This window comes from Gasterosteus aculeatus, chromosome 4 (assembly GCF_964276395.1).
Source record: "Gasterosteus aculeatus chromosome 4, fGasAcu3.hap1.1, whole genome shotgun sequence".
In the NCBI taxonomy this organism is placed as follows: Eukaryota; Metazoa; Chordata; class Actinopteri; order Perciformes; family Gasterosteidae; genus Gasterosteus; species Gasterosteus aculeatus.
The window spans coordinates 16,611,390-16,625,961 of NC_135691.1; the positions used below are offsets into that span (position 1 = coordinate 16,611,390).

The following is a 14,572-nucleotide window of genomic DNA, read 5'->3' on the forward strand; positions in this document are numbered from 1 at the left end:
CAGCAACTCATTAATAACCTTAATATCATTCCTGATGCAACGCTATACTCATTTTGCACTATTTATGTATCACCAAATACCATCTGATGCATCTAGACAATTTGATTTAACTCCCAAATCAAACAATCTTAGCTTTTCCATTACATAACTTGAACTTCTGCTTGCAGACCGCCTCCAGACTGAATGCAAGAGCCTCAGTATTACAGGAGAGCAATGTTTTCAATAGATGGCAAAATTTACATCAACCATCTGCCCACCGATTGTAACGTATTACATTTTAGCAATAACAAATGCCAATGATTTACTATTAATATAGTCAATAACAAACCATGAAAACATTGGAGAAGTAGAGGCAGTCTGGAGCGTTTTGTCTCACTTCAGGAATAAGCCCCTTCAGACGGAGGCGGCCGATCCCGACGTTTTTCACCATTAACACAAGAATACATGTTGTCTTAGTTTTGGGTTCCTTGTGAATGAGAGATGACAATTGTATTCATCACTTCCTCAACCATTCTGATGCGCATTAGATGGTTTTAAATGGAAAATCGATTTAATCTCAGCCTTTGCTTGTTGTTTTCTGCTTCGATAATGATCCCAAAATGTTAAAGATAATAAGATACCTCTAGTAAAAAAGACATTTAGTCGTGAGAAGAAACAATATATAGTTTGTCAGGACCTTAACGATGACGAGCTGTGACTCATCAACAGGTGTAAGCAGACAAAGCGACGCCTGCTTTCATTACACTTCAGTGCTTCAGCAACGTGTTCAAGGGCAAAGCAATGCGGAGGTTTGATGTGTGCTGTGCATCGACCAAACACACAAGCTCTCTCCTAAAAACAATATTTTGCAGAATAACACCTATCTCAGAGGCGTACGGGTGATGAATAGTGACTTTGGCTTTGCCAGACAGTAGAAATATTAGAACCTTAAGCCACAGTTATGAATCACACAATGTGAACGGCCCCGGCCATGTCTCATCTGTCTAAAAGTGCACCGATTGGTTAATGGCCCTCCAAGACGCCTGAGGTTAGAAGCACAGGAAACAACACAATATGAAGATTGGAACAAAGCCAACGCTGATGGATTCATGAACAAGTTTCAGAAGGACAGTCAGAATGTGAACATGTACGTGGAACTTCTCTATGGGGGGGGGGTTGTTTGGGGTTTGGGTAACAGGAGCTATTAGGAAATCTGACGTCATCCGAGACCAAAACCCAATAGAAAACATGCAGGTGTGACTAGAACACAGTTAATCAACGCAATTTACAAAAAAGGACATTGATCCTTTAACAATAACTGGGAGGAATTTGTATTGTTGAAATATTTTAGCAAGATTTGATTAAAAACTAAAAGACAATCTATAGTACATTTGTTTGGGGAGGAAGAACGTTTTGTACTAATCTCAATCACAGTGCTTGGGGAATGTGGCTCTTGTACATTTAGTCAGTTATAACTATGCTGCTTTAATCCAACCAACCCGTGTCCAGCTGTGTGAGAATTTAGTAACAGAGAGAATAGACGTCTAACAAATAGCGAAACATTGGGGAAGCTGAAATAACAACTAAAGATATTGGAAAAATAAAACCATGCGTGTGGGGAATCCAATTATGACCTAGGTAAAAGACTATCAAATCAAAAATTAATAAGGCTAAATAATACCACAAAGACCATAACAGTCCATCTAGGAACATCCATGGGTGGGGGGGGGGGGGGGGGGGGAGTAAACATTATAAATATTTATCAGCTTGTGGAAGAGGAATATAGGTGTCAAGAGAAAATCCAAGAAGTTACCAGGTGAGAGAGTGAGCTAAACTTTAATTACTTCTACTTTGGATATAGTTATTGCAATTTTGATTCCAGTGCGATTACTGGAGCGGATAAAAGACATCAAATAAACAGAATTAAAAAGGAAAAGCAGGCACACAGACGGAGAACTTGGCAGAGAGATGTGGAGGCGGAACAAGATGTTTTTATACCTCATACGGAGCTGAACTTTGAAAATGTCCCTTTCATGTTTTGCAAATTATTGCTACTCTATGACAACAACAAAAGATTTCAAATGAGCGCCCAATCATGGAAAACTCTTAATATATCCAAATCCAAGTTTTTGGGCATCGTAAATATTTTTTTTAATTGATTTTCTTTTCTCACATTTAAATGAGGAAATCATCCATATTTCTATCCAGACATGTGACAACTTCCTTCACACCCAGTAAGATGTGACCGTGACCCCAACATGTGTCCCAGAGCCGCGCTGCTTAAAATATCACCGCGGGCAAATTTACCAGCTGTGACGAATATTACTTTTAACTGCTTTATGATTCCTCAATGGCCATCTTCAAAAACAGCAAATAAAAACTCACTCACAACAAAATAAATATCCAAATATAGGTCTTCAGGAATAATTTCCATTTCATCCCATCACTATGGTAACCAGAGCCCAAATTAGAGTGTGAATGTGCTGCCAGTGCAGTAAGGTTTTTAATAGGAAAGTTGGTTGTGAATGAGCAATATTTGCTGCTTACCACACACAGGGAGTTCAACACTCTTTAAGGGTGGCATGCGGCACATTTGTCTCACGATTCAGCATGTTGTGCTGATGAGACAAGATACCAATATCTGTGCGCCCAAAGCAAACACAAATAAATGTTTCCTCATCCTGAAGATGTGCCTAAAATAGACTTTTGGGGGAGCGGGTGTTTTTTGAAACAATACTTAAAGAAAGACAACAAACGTGTTCAGAAAAAGAGACAACTTGGAAAATGTAAGAAACACTTAAAAACAAATATTCTAAAGGTGCTTTGAGCCATATGCTAATGTTAGCATGCCAACATGTCCAATGCTAACAGGCCCATGCTAAGCAGGCCAAATGTTTCCTTATCAGCACAACCCAAAGTTTTTGGAGGTGTTTTGAAGTAAACCAAAGCAGTAGAGTCGGTTATATTTTGACATCAGGTGCTAAATTAAAAGTCCGGCAGCATGATATAAAGTTTCGGGCCAAGTGTTACATTTGTTACAACAACCACAATGAGTTTCATCATTGGAGAACCATGAGAAATATCAAAACATCCAAATTCAACAGCGATCTGTTGTGATTTAGTTTTCACTACACGTTAATCTTCCTACAGATCCACTGTTTGAATTTTAAATTTCAGTCTTCCAACACTTTCTACTAACAATAGTGCTGTAATTCCTTTTGTATCCCCGTAAGAGTTTTTTTCTAGGCATTCAGAAAGATCCCTTATGCAGGGAGGCTGCAATCCCGCAAGCAGCCTTGCAAGCAGGCACTGTGCATGATCCATTTGGTCCCTTACGTCAAAAGCACTTCCCGTTTACTACATGACTGATTCAGTAAACGCGCTTTTTAGAAGATTAGGATTTTTCAAATGAAATGCAACATGTCTGATTGTTTGCCAAACAAGCCAGTCATCAGAGAGTCTGCCCCCCCCCCCACCTCACTTAAAGCACAGAGATAAATTACGACCGACCGATCAAACATGATCAACGGGAGCTGCTGGCGTTCGATCGTTGGTGTGTGAAACATTTGTGAGAACCAGGGACGGAGAGAGGGAGACGTGGGGGCTACGAGATGGATGACTCTGACAAAGAGTGCGACCCCGAGATGAAGGCGGTGAGCAGCTCTCTGTGAGGATATGTGCATGTATTTGCACAAAGAGCGTTACCGTTCAGCAACAGACCACAGCCTCTTTGGGATTCTCCCAGCCATCTTTTTTCACAGCTGGAAGGTAATTGCTACACAGGTTTGTTGAAATCATCCCCTTCGCCACGACACGCCAGGGACACGCGTGGCTGTTTCTCACTCGGGTGCCTGCGTTTATTAGTGGACCTACGTCCTGTAAACGCATCCGTGATTCATCTGTGTCAATGAAGGAAACATCTCAAAAATACAGTAACGTCAATAAGCTTAGAGGATTATCCAGATACGCAAGATGATTCAACCCTCGTCTTAATCACAGGGCTTCAGCTGTAACGCCGCTTTGATGAAGCGAATAATGAAGAGGTGGACTTTGACTTCTGCAGCAAACCATTTCTGATTCAACTTAAGTCCGCGCCGTCTGTGCGTCTTCAGCGGGAAGATGAAACCGCAAATAAAGGGACCGTCCAAATAAGACGGTGATCCGCTTCATCCGAGCTCACGCGTGTAATCTCGACAAACTTCTGTGGCGTGTTCTGTTTGTGTCGGAGACTGTCAGAACGTGTATCCGCCCACATTTCATTCCTTTAAAAGCCACACCGAGCTGTTTTTTGGGCCATAAAGAGCCGTTGCCGCAGAGTTGTTACAGCCAATATATGTTAGTGTTCAGCTTCCTGTAAAGTACCGTGTGCACATCCATCTCACACTGAGCCACATACTGACATATTCTGTCTCCGTTTTGCTATTTTTGTCTCCACCAACTCCTGAGGGAAATATCTCTCTCCTCAGCAGCAAAATGCTTTTGCTAACTCTGTCTGTGTGTTTAAGTGGTGGACATGTCCGTACACTGGGTCCATTTTCAGCTTTGCATTGACAACAGCGGATGATGTTGGATTCTGTGAGTGTGAACTAAGAAGTTGGGGGCAGTAAAAACCCAAAGATGCTGTAACGCCATGAGATGAGGAGCCAGGTGAGCATTTCTGAGGCTTTGTTATTTTATGGAAACATTAATTAGTGCAGCTTTAAGTGTCACACAGTAAGACAGTAAAGACGAGCAGCAGGTCACAAAGCTTAAGTTGCTCTGTATTGACCTTCCCGTCCCACGTCAACCAGATCATTAGGTGTAGTGGAAATACACCAATAATGTGAGAAGGCTTAGAGCGATTGAGTCATTTGGAACTCACCTGTGTGTTTGGTGGTTATCAGCTTCAATTGATAGAGAGTATAGAAAAACTGCCACAGTCACATTGCATTTGTTCGTTGGGAAAAGGTAGCCACTGAATCAGCAGGCACTGAACCACCTCGCACAATGATGAGACCCCGTCAGACGAGGTCCCGGCTTCCCGAGCTCTAACGAGTCCAGAGGTTGGACTCGGTAAAATTCGTGACCCACCTTTCTCGTAGTCGGGCGTGCTGTCTTTGAGGAGGCAGCTGAGCTGGTGGCCATTGAGATGCAGGAAGCGCAGCTGGTCGCGCAGAGAGGTCTCCTCCAAGACGCCCGGGATGAGGCGCCCCACGCTGTTCTGGGATATGGGCAGGCCGAGTCCCAGGGCCAGCGTTGGAGTCAGGTCGACCTGCTCCACCACCTCGGGCTTCTCCATTCCCACTGACACCATGGGGGCAGAAAAAGAGTGAGGTTCTGCAAAGCCTACAATACACGATGTGAACTAAAGACACGTACGTTCTTCTCCTTTTTAGAGTTTGGTTGTGTTTGTGTCGAGCTGTGTTGTTTTCTAAATGCCCCCTGTAGATCGGCGTGTATCAAATTCCACTATTATGCTCAACTTCAATATAACAACGAAGTTCTTCTTCTATTTATTTAAGTAGATGCAAAGCAAAAATGTGCCTACCGGTGAAATTTCCCTTAAAACCCAGACGCAGAAATTTCTTGTGATCAAAGTTCATTTTATTACTGCAAACTAAAAGCGCTCCTCCGGCAAAACCGCTCTACATGATGGACAGGAGGAAATGGCAACATTTTCATACGGACTCCTCTATTCACACAATAAGAACGTGTCAGAGCGGATTTCACAGCGGCCATAGAGAGAGAAAAAGGAGCTCCCTCTCCCTCCTGAAGTCAGAAATTGTGCACAGACAAAATCCCACACATTTGTGTTGGTTGGAGCGATTACGAATATCATACTTTACTATGTGGTGTGTGCGTGTGTGCGTGCGTGTGCGCGGTACAACTGAGGCCTTTCTGCACGGCGGACTCTTTTCTTCTCTTAAAGTAAAACCAATCAGTGAGATCTCTGTGGGTTAGAATCGTTGTCTAATCTGAATTCTAACACAGAAAACTTGAAAGCACAACGATCAATCCGCACATTGACTCTGGCATTAATACCTGTGGGTATGAGGGTTGTCACAACCACCCAAACAACAAAACAGTGAAACAGTGACATTCAAAAATGTCGTCAGCAGTCAGAAACAGATATTTTCAAGTTGACGCTTAGCTTCCTGTGGAGAGCTTTCAAGAATACAACGAGAGAACGGGACCCATTCCCTAAATTGTCTGTGTCTGAGGGAAGCCTTCAGGTTGCGGTGATGAACTATGCCCATCTAAATATATCCAAACCTGCACGATGCAGCTCACATGCGTGGGACCAAAGAATGGGACGAACACCGGAGCTTTGAGCTAATTTGGTAATTGGACACAATGAAATTAGCCGGCAAATTTAATCCGTTTTATTTTGAAAGGAGACGGATTTGTAAGGAGAAGAGGGGGCTGCTGTATTGAGCCAGTAGCTGTTCAGCACAATGCATGAATCTGCAAAGTACACAAGGCCTCTTTAAATCTGCTACTTGTTGTGCCTTCAGCTGCAGTTATTAAAGTGAGCAAAGTTCTTGGAGCATTGTTTGTGAAGTGAAAGGTTTTCAAAGTTTTATTAAATGCTAATCCTTTATTAACTATTTGTGTAGCATGCATTGGTATTTTAAGATTTGTTCTATGACCACATGCTTTAGCGGTTACACCCAACCAAAGGTCTGCTGCACATTCTGCTCTAACTGTGTGTCATAACGCAGCAAAAGGGAACACAGACACACAAAGTTGATTCATGGATGAGAAAACTGCAGCTGACAAAGAATCTGTACGCACGAAAGTATGCAGCTTTCTGATAATGTCTTGAAAAAAAAAAAAATTCATGTGACTGTGCAGAGCAACACATTTAGTCCACTTAGACTTAGAGAATACTTTGTACCAAAGCTGGAACCATAGGAACGTTTTTGTATAAAAGCCTATTATCAAATGTTTTTGCGCTTTGTCTTTTAAAAACATTTTTTAGAAACTTTTGTCACTTAATTTCTTTCTAAAATTACAAATAGTTATACATATGAACTAAGTAGAATACATTCCATTAAAACGGTCTGTGCAAGGCGATTAGGTATGTGGTCATGGCTGTTTGTGTGTGTGCGTGCAAGCGATGCTGCACCAGACAGACAACTGCTTGTGCTCACGTATGCCCGGCTGCTCAAGAACCTCTCTGGTTGATTCACACACTTTTCACATTCTATCAAAAGGTTTTTATACCGAGGCACAGGCAATTGTATGCCCGGACATTGTTTAGCAAATGACAGCCTGAACTAAGTCGGGGCGTGCCGCTCATGTCGCAGCAGGATAGCTAACACTACTTTACTAGCAGCAGCTGTTAATGGTGCCAATTCCGCCCACAGAACTGAAAGCTAACGCAGCTAAATATGTTAGCAATCTTTTCTTTTTTTTACTTTTAGTATATGTGTAAATATATAATTAAATAAACAAGCAAACAAACACAGCTTGTTTAAACTGATTGAACCCCGATGAGAGAGTAAACCTCAGCTCATTGATATTTCTCGCATGTTGGATTGCTGAAATTTACGCATGAATGAAACATGAAACATCCTGCATGCGTTACCGATGTGGTTTCCCGTTGTTGCGGTTGATACTGAGACCGGCACATTATGCCCTGATCCATTCTGTGTTCTTGGTTCAGACAGCAGCTCAGTGGATCGTAGCTTTTGGAAGAAAGCAAGCGGAGCTGAGGGACACGGAGGTAAACAATGAGTGTATGGCTTCGTATTTATACCCACACTGTTAATTAAAGCGGCCTCGCCTCTCGGGAGCCTCCCAGCCGCGGCGACTAAATGTTCTGCTGAGCTGCAGCGAGGCTGCTTTCTCGATGGTGCAGATTAAACAGTGGCGCTCAAGTACTGAGCCAGTAACAAACTGTGAGCTTTCTACTAACAACTCACAGTGTCACGGTGTTAAAGGTATCCGGTGATTCTGACGAGGCCACTGATCGAACCGACTGATGCATTAAATAGGACGTGTTTCCCTGTCAACATATGTACATCTAGGGAGGTATTCATATAAAGTCTGTTCCATTTAGTTAAACAGTCACAAAGGATTCAAAGGGCAATGGATTTACCACTTGAGTTAGCTTAATTATGTTGGTGCCATCTGCTCCACAGGAGGCTCAAAGAATGACAACAACAACAGAATAAAAGGTCCAGTATTCACTCGACCGGCTTCTTATGGGGCCCTGCGTGAACTCACTTTCTCCTGTTGAAGTAAAACCACATTATAGATTTCAGTTTGGTTGTTTTTCCCATGTGCATCTCTCATTGGTTCAAAGCACGCCGTTAAAGACATGCACACCCACGGACCCGTCATGGTTAAGCAACACCTGAATCAGATGGCAGATGGTGGGCTGTTTGGTCACTGCAGATCAATATGATGACACACATGAAGACGTCTCCAGAGAGAAGAGACGATATGAACTTAACCAACACAGCATGGGCTTCGCTTCATTTCATTGGAACAGTTGGACCCGCCTCACCAATGAACAAAGGAATCCAGTCTCTATGCATTTCACAGAAGAGAACACAGCCTTTTTGTGTTTGGTAGAATTTGAGAAATCAAAAAGGGCAAAATTGTCGAGTGTCACTCTCCCACCAATTTTGTGGCGACAAAGTGAACTGTAAGTGATGAATTAACATGAATGGTCCATAAATAAAAATAAAAAAGGATTTATGGGAGAGAGGGAGGACCAAAAATAGAAGCAATTATCACGTTCACACTCTCACACTCAGCCAGTGTCATCACACCGCAATCAAATTCTGCTCAGGAGTTTTGTGCTTAAACCCGCGCTGAAATTAAAGTTTTGTGTGAGCATGAAAGAAAACTATTCCGCTAGAAAACCTGCTTACGTATATATTTAACCACCGGCAAAATTGAATGACAAATCCCCGCACCCCCCCCCTCAAAGCAACAGTTAGACGGCTTACCTTTTCTTTTGAAGGCCGGACTTATGAGCACCAGCGGCGTGTTCACCTCTGGCTCGGAGGAGCCGCCGTGGCTGCCGGTCTCCGACATGCCGTGGTCCCCACACAGCACCAGCAGGTAGGGCAGGGATCCCTCCGCCTCCTGACACAAGCAAACGCACAAGGTTAATGGACTCCCACTGCACGTGGATGTGAATAATTAAAAACCTGGCACCAAAAGGAGGATTCTTTTTCAAAATAAATAAAACACACGCAGTGTGGGAAACGGCAATAGCGTTCACAGCTACGGAGCTGGTGGATCGCTTTGATGTGATCATGTTGAGGACATTAAATCATATCTCAGGGCTGAAACTAGATTCGGTGTCGGCGGCAAACAAGCACGGGATGACCGACTTTGATCAAGCGCCGTTCCTCCCCCAGCGATTCCCTTTCAACTAGACTCACGAGAACCTTCCGCTGACGCCGACATGAGGCCCCGTGAGTCACGGCAGTGGGGGCCGCCTTAGAAAAGCACGACAGCAGATGTTAACAAAACAAAAGCCAAATCTTACCACACATGACGATGCTCTCACAAGACTCATCGGCTCTGGCGTGTTGTACCCCACACACGGAAAAAAAGGAAGAATCAAAGACCAGAGACTCCATTTATCATTAAAGATTGGAAATGGCCTCCTTTTCACTCTGCGTTAATAGACAGAAAACGCAATGATTGCTGAAAAGGCCGAGATCAATTGTGCCGTTTTGTGTTTGGAAGCAAAGTTAAATAAAACGCTTGTTTTCCTTGATGAGGACATCATCCAAAAAGAAAAGTCAGCACAAGTGTTCATTTAGGGTGGGGAATCGATTGTTCTTGTCTTTTTGACGCGGTTAGAACGGGACATTAAAACACGATAAACAACAATCCAACAATGCAGGTCGGTGCCAAAACTGTGCCGTTGTGTTACAGACCGAGCCAAGAGGAAGGACAAGGCCTCAGCACTCGGGCGCTGCTGTAGATGGCTTTGGAGAAAAGAATGCAAAAAATAGGAATAAAGAGGAAACACTCCTCTCTGTGGAGCATAAGTCACAGTTCACGTATTCAGGATGAAAGCACACTTCATAAACACTTTATTTTTTTAACCAACACACAAGGTACCATTCAGAATGAGAAAATAGCTCATGTTCTCTACGACCAGGACAGGGAAGACTAACTAATACTAAAAGGTGCTTTGCTTAATGAACAATGAAAACGTTTCAAATAATCTGATATATGAAACATCGATGAGAACATATCTGAGAAAGTGCTGCTGGCGCCAATGAACGCGAACGCCATTAACTCCTTAGATAAATCGTGCTTTGGCTGTATAGAAGGCGCTGTGGAATTAAAGCTCAATAACAAAACTTCAGTCAGGACAGACTATTGAAGAAAGAGAAAAGAAATGTACACATTTCGACATTTCATTTATCTCTCTTAGAAAATACGTGGCTCAGATTACACGCTGCTCTGCAGGTCGGCTTTGAGCAGTTCAGCACTTCAAACGGCAAAACCAGCAGTCTGAACTCAGAAAATAATATCCAGAGGAGAAGATTGAGGCCATGCGATCTCCATTAACTGCATGGTCTGATGAGGGTCTTTATGACATGGAGGTCCTGCTTTGCAATCACGTTTTAATGGAGAGCTTTGTGTCCTTCCACTCTGCAGGTAGAGCATGTCTCTGCCCCCGATGTGAACTCGCAGGAATAGGCAGAAACTTTAAGGGACACCATTAAAGCGCCACCCTGCATTTCTCCCTCTCCTCCGCCCTGGCGGCCACTCGTGAAGGACGCTCGACAACATTGAAAGCAAGTTGTGATGGAAGGAAACCAAAGTCTCCTTCTTTTGGGGGGGGGGGGGGGCGTCTAAAGGATACGCTGCAGGACAGTTCTGTCTGTATATTTAGGCCAAAGCGGTGCTGTGCAGTAGAACAGCCACACAGCTTTCACTAGTGGGACATTAGAAGGCGCATTCCTCTCAAGGAGCTCACTGGGAGAACAGACCCAAGGACTTAAGACAGGACGAACAACGGGTGCAACGATTCTAGAGAGGCAGATTGCAGATGTGAGAGAGAGAGAGAGAGAGAGAGAGAGAGAGAAAAAACAAAGGCACAAGACCTGCACGCTGATACGACAAAATAAGCCTTAACAGTTTATTAAATCTCTTTAGTTCCTGCAACAGATAAAATAATAAAAGCTGGCAACGGCAAAAATTATCTGTGTAATTAAATGAGCATTCAAACACCTAACGTGCTAAAAATAAATCCCCTGAAAGATTCACCTTAATATACAATAACTATGGATCATTACCTACGATAAAATGACCTGATTTGCACAATGATACTTACATGATAAAATAACTCCCAGAAGCCTTCAAAATTGCAACATTACATGTTAAGAATTTAAAGGGTTATGTTGAGTTAAAGGAATTTGAGTAGAGAGAAAATTTAAATTACGCAGCTATTAGTGGAATTACTCTGAATTACAGAAGCCGAGGCTTCGGGCTCGGTTTTGACCTCCTCCTGAGTGGAGCGGTCTGGCTCTTCAGCTACTGGGCGCTGTGAGGATCTTTAGTGGAAACAATCTGATCAAATTTTCCTCACTAAGCCGGCCCTTCCCATTCAAAGACATTTCATCTTCAGTGTTGTTGAGAGGATAGCATTATGTGCTAAATTGATAATGTCATTATATGACCTTTTAAGAATACACAACAATTAAGGGTTTATGATAGGACAAGGGGACACATAAAGTGCCTATGTTTCAATCCTATAAGTAAGACCAAAACCTTTTTGATAATATAAATCAGCCATATTATAGAGTACATATAAAATAGACCTAGGTATTAGAGGTATAAAGTCATCCTTATTGACACACCAACATATGCGCAGGTGTACTTTATTTTTCTATGTGCATGTCATTTAAAACTGTAAAACGTAAGTATATATGTTGGTGTTGAGTTTGTTCAGAAGTGACAGCAGTTCTGCGAGGAGATGTGACGCATAAGTGCAGGGGATTTATGTGGGGATTTTCCCCGTCGTCGTGCTTTTTTGTGGACTTTCCTGATTCTCCGGACTTTCTGGTAGTATAAAAGGGACAGTTCGCCCGTAGAAAGAGTATTTCTGTTTTCCTTTTGGCTCCTTTTTGTATTTTGCAGTTGGTGAATTTTTGTTGGAGAGACCGGAGACAGTGATAGAGAAGCTGTAGATTAAATGTTGTTATCTTTTTCTTTGTATATATAGATAAGCTCTGACCTTTGAGACGAGGGCGCCGTGAATCTTCTTCAGGACGTCATCCATCTCCAGCAGTTTGGGCTGGATGAGGGAGCTGTGGGGGCCGCTGATGTGACCGATGTGGTCCAGGCCCAGGTAGTGCAGGATCAGAATGTCCCAGTCGTCCCTCTTCAGGGTGCTATCCAAGTGCCGGGTCACATTGTTGTCGACCTAAACACCGGGGAGACACCATGCGCACAAAAACACGCGTTTGAGGTCGGTGTTATTCAGAGTCGCTCCCCCTCGAGCAAACACATACGGACCTGAGAGCAGCTAAACCCGGGGCGGAGATTGAGCCTCACGATAAGCTGATCAACGTTAGCTAAATAGTACCCAACATTTATGACTACGGCGTGAAGAGCAAACAGCTTCCCTGTGATCCCCCCCCCCCGTGCGTACCTCGGTGTAGTCGGACACAAAGAAGGAGGTGGTGCCGTCGTGCTCCATGAAGTGCTTGGGGAAGAGACGCACCCAGGTGTCGTCTCCATAGAAAACCATCCTCTTCCCCGCCGCCTTGGCCTGCCACACCAGGTTGTCCTCCAGCAGCGCCGGAGAGTTCAGGTTCATCACCACGTCGATGAAGCCCGGGATGGTGCCGGTGGTGAGAGCCTGCAGAGGGGAGATGTTGTGGTCAACGAACAACGGTGGGCTTTTGAAGGCTGTTAAACAAAATTGTTACGCTATTTGCTTGGAAAAGAATGTGCCTGTGCCTTCGCTGCTCTGTGGCTACTTCACGGACGCGGGAGACAAATGGCATCAAAGCTGCTGGGGGGGCATTAAGGTTGCATCATGATGGAATGGAGTCAAGCTTCTCCCACTCAATGACAAAGTAACAAACATGCTTTACGTGCCACTTCTGCCGAATGAGACACGCTTGTAGCTCTGACGAACGAGAGAAACCAAAGCTGATATTTGGGGCCACATCTTCTGAGCTTTGTTGGAGATATCAATCATTTTCCACTTCCTCCTTTCCTTCCTCCTTTCCTTCCTCCTTTCCTTCCTTTCCGATTGTTTTTCTCCCGTCAGCGCAGACGCTCGTTTCAAGGGAGAGCCGCATGGTTCTGCTTCAAAAGCAGTCGAGTCTCTCTTGCATTTGTCTTATTAATAGAAACGGTCAGACCACAGAAACCAGTGGACTTTTGACTTCTTTTTTTTGCCTTACTGGTAAAGAACTGTTTGCTATTATAAACTCACAGGGAGACGGAGGGAAGATTAATCAAGAAGTTCACCTCCATTAAAAGATTGAGACGCTGCCCGAACGAACTACCCGCCCACAGCGTGGGGCTAAACTTAAAAAGGTGGGATACTGCATCGGAGGGGATGGGTCACATGAAAAGGTGAACAGTTTCCTTTGGAGTCTTGGTGGATGTTGGCCTTACAGATCAGCCACATTATTGCTGCTGCTGCATGTGATTAATAACTGAACCCAGTGTCCAACACGTGATGTCCACAGAGTGCCGAGTCACTTCGAGAACGCTGCTCAACGTGGCCACATGTGAACACAGGACCCGTTTCCTCTGCGTGGCCCGGTTAGGAAGAGCAACAGGACGCGTTACACGTAGTGGGAAAACCTCTAGGAAGAGTTTCTGGGAACACAACCCAGCGAATGGCTGAGAGAGATTAGTTAAGACTCCGGATAGGCTCGGTGCTCCCTGACGTCTCTACACGAGTGACGACGCGTGGCGTCAGAGGACTAGAAAGGAAGCCCTACAACAGGGGTGTCAAAGTCAAATGGACGGAGGGCCAAATAAAAAATTTAGCTACAAGCCGAGGGCCGGACTGTTCGAATGTTCATTGAAAAATTTTTAAATGACGCATATAGTCTAGTGAACCTAATTGAACCTACTGAAAACCTAACAAATATATTCCAATATGATCAGATTAATAAAGCAATATTTTCTTATGGCTCTGTCAGTAATCTTTAATTTTCAACAGACACAAAAGACAAATTTCCTTTATATAAAAATCCCCATAACATGAACATTAAATGAAAGAAACCGGTATTCAAGGCACCATCAGTAGCCTATATTTTCTATTTTAGCAAAAGTGGGCTAAATTTACTTCAAAGAAAAAAACAATAATAGCAATTTTCTATCATCCACTCAACTGAAATATTTTTAAAATATAATTGGATTGAAATACAATAACATAAAGTGCAAAAATCTATTAATCAAAAACAACACTTTGTTTAAGGAGAAGTAACATGCAGTGAAAACAAATATTAAACTTTAACTTTTAAACTTGAACTGAGTAAAAACTCTAAATATGTGATTGCACAGTAATGTTCACTTGTTTGAGGTTGAGGGTGATACTTGGTGGTGTCCCATCTTTTCCACAAGTTCATCAATGTTCGGGGTAAGGCTCTGAGCTGAG

The 14,572-nt window shown here is 43.3% G+C and overlaps 1 protein-coding gene across 2 annotated transcripts in view; it reads right to left on the reverse strand.

The window, feature by feature from the left end:
• pigg (phosphatidylinositol glycan anchor biosynthesis class G (EMM blood group)) overlaps nt 1-14,572 on the reverse strand; it is a 47,059-nt gene that overhangs the window by 28,451 nt on the left and 4,036 nt on the right. For both annotated transcript variants that reach the window (XM_040172684.2, XM_040172683.2), the window contains exons 3-6: nt 12,599-12,808; nt 12,182-12,370; nt 8,922-9,060; nt 5,050-5,262 (exon numbers count right to left, since the gene is read on the reverse strand). In XM_040172684.2, the coding sequence (XP_040028618.2) occupies nt 5,050-5,262; nt 8,922-9,060; nt 12,182-12,370; nt 12,599-12,808 (751 nt within the window). The remainder of the gene's footprint in view (nt 1-5,049; nt 5,263-8,921; nt 9,061-12,181; nt 12,371-12,598; nt 12,809-14,572) is intronic.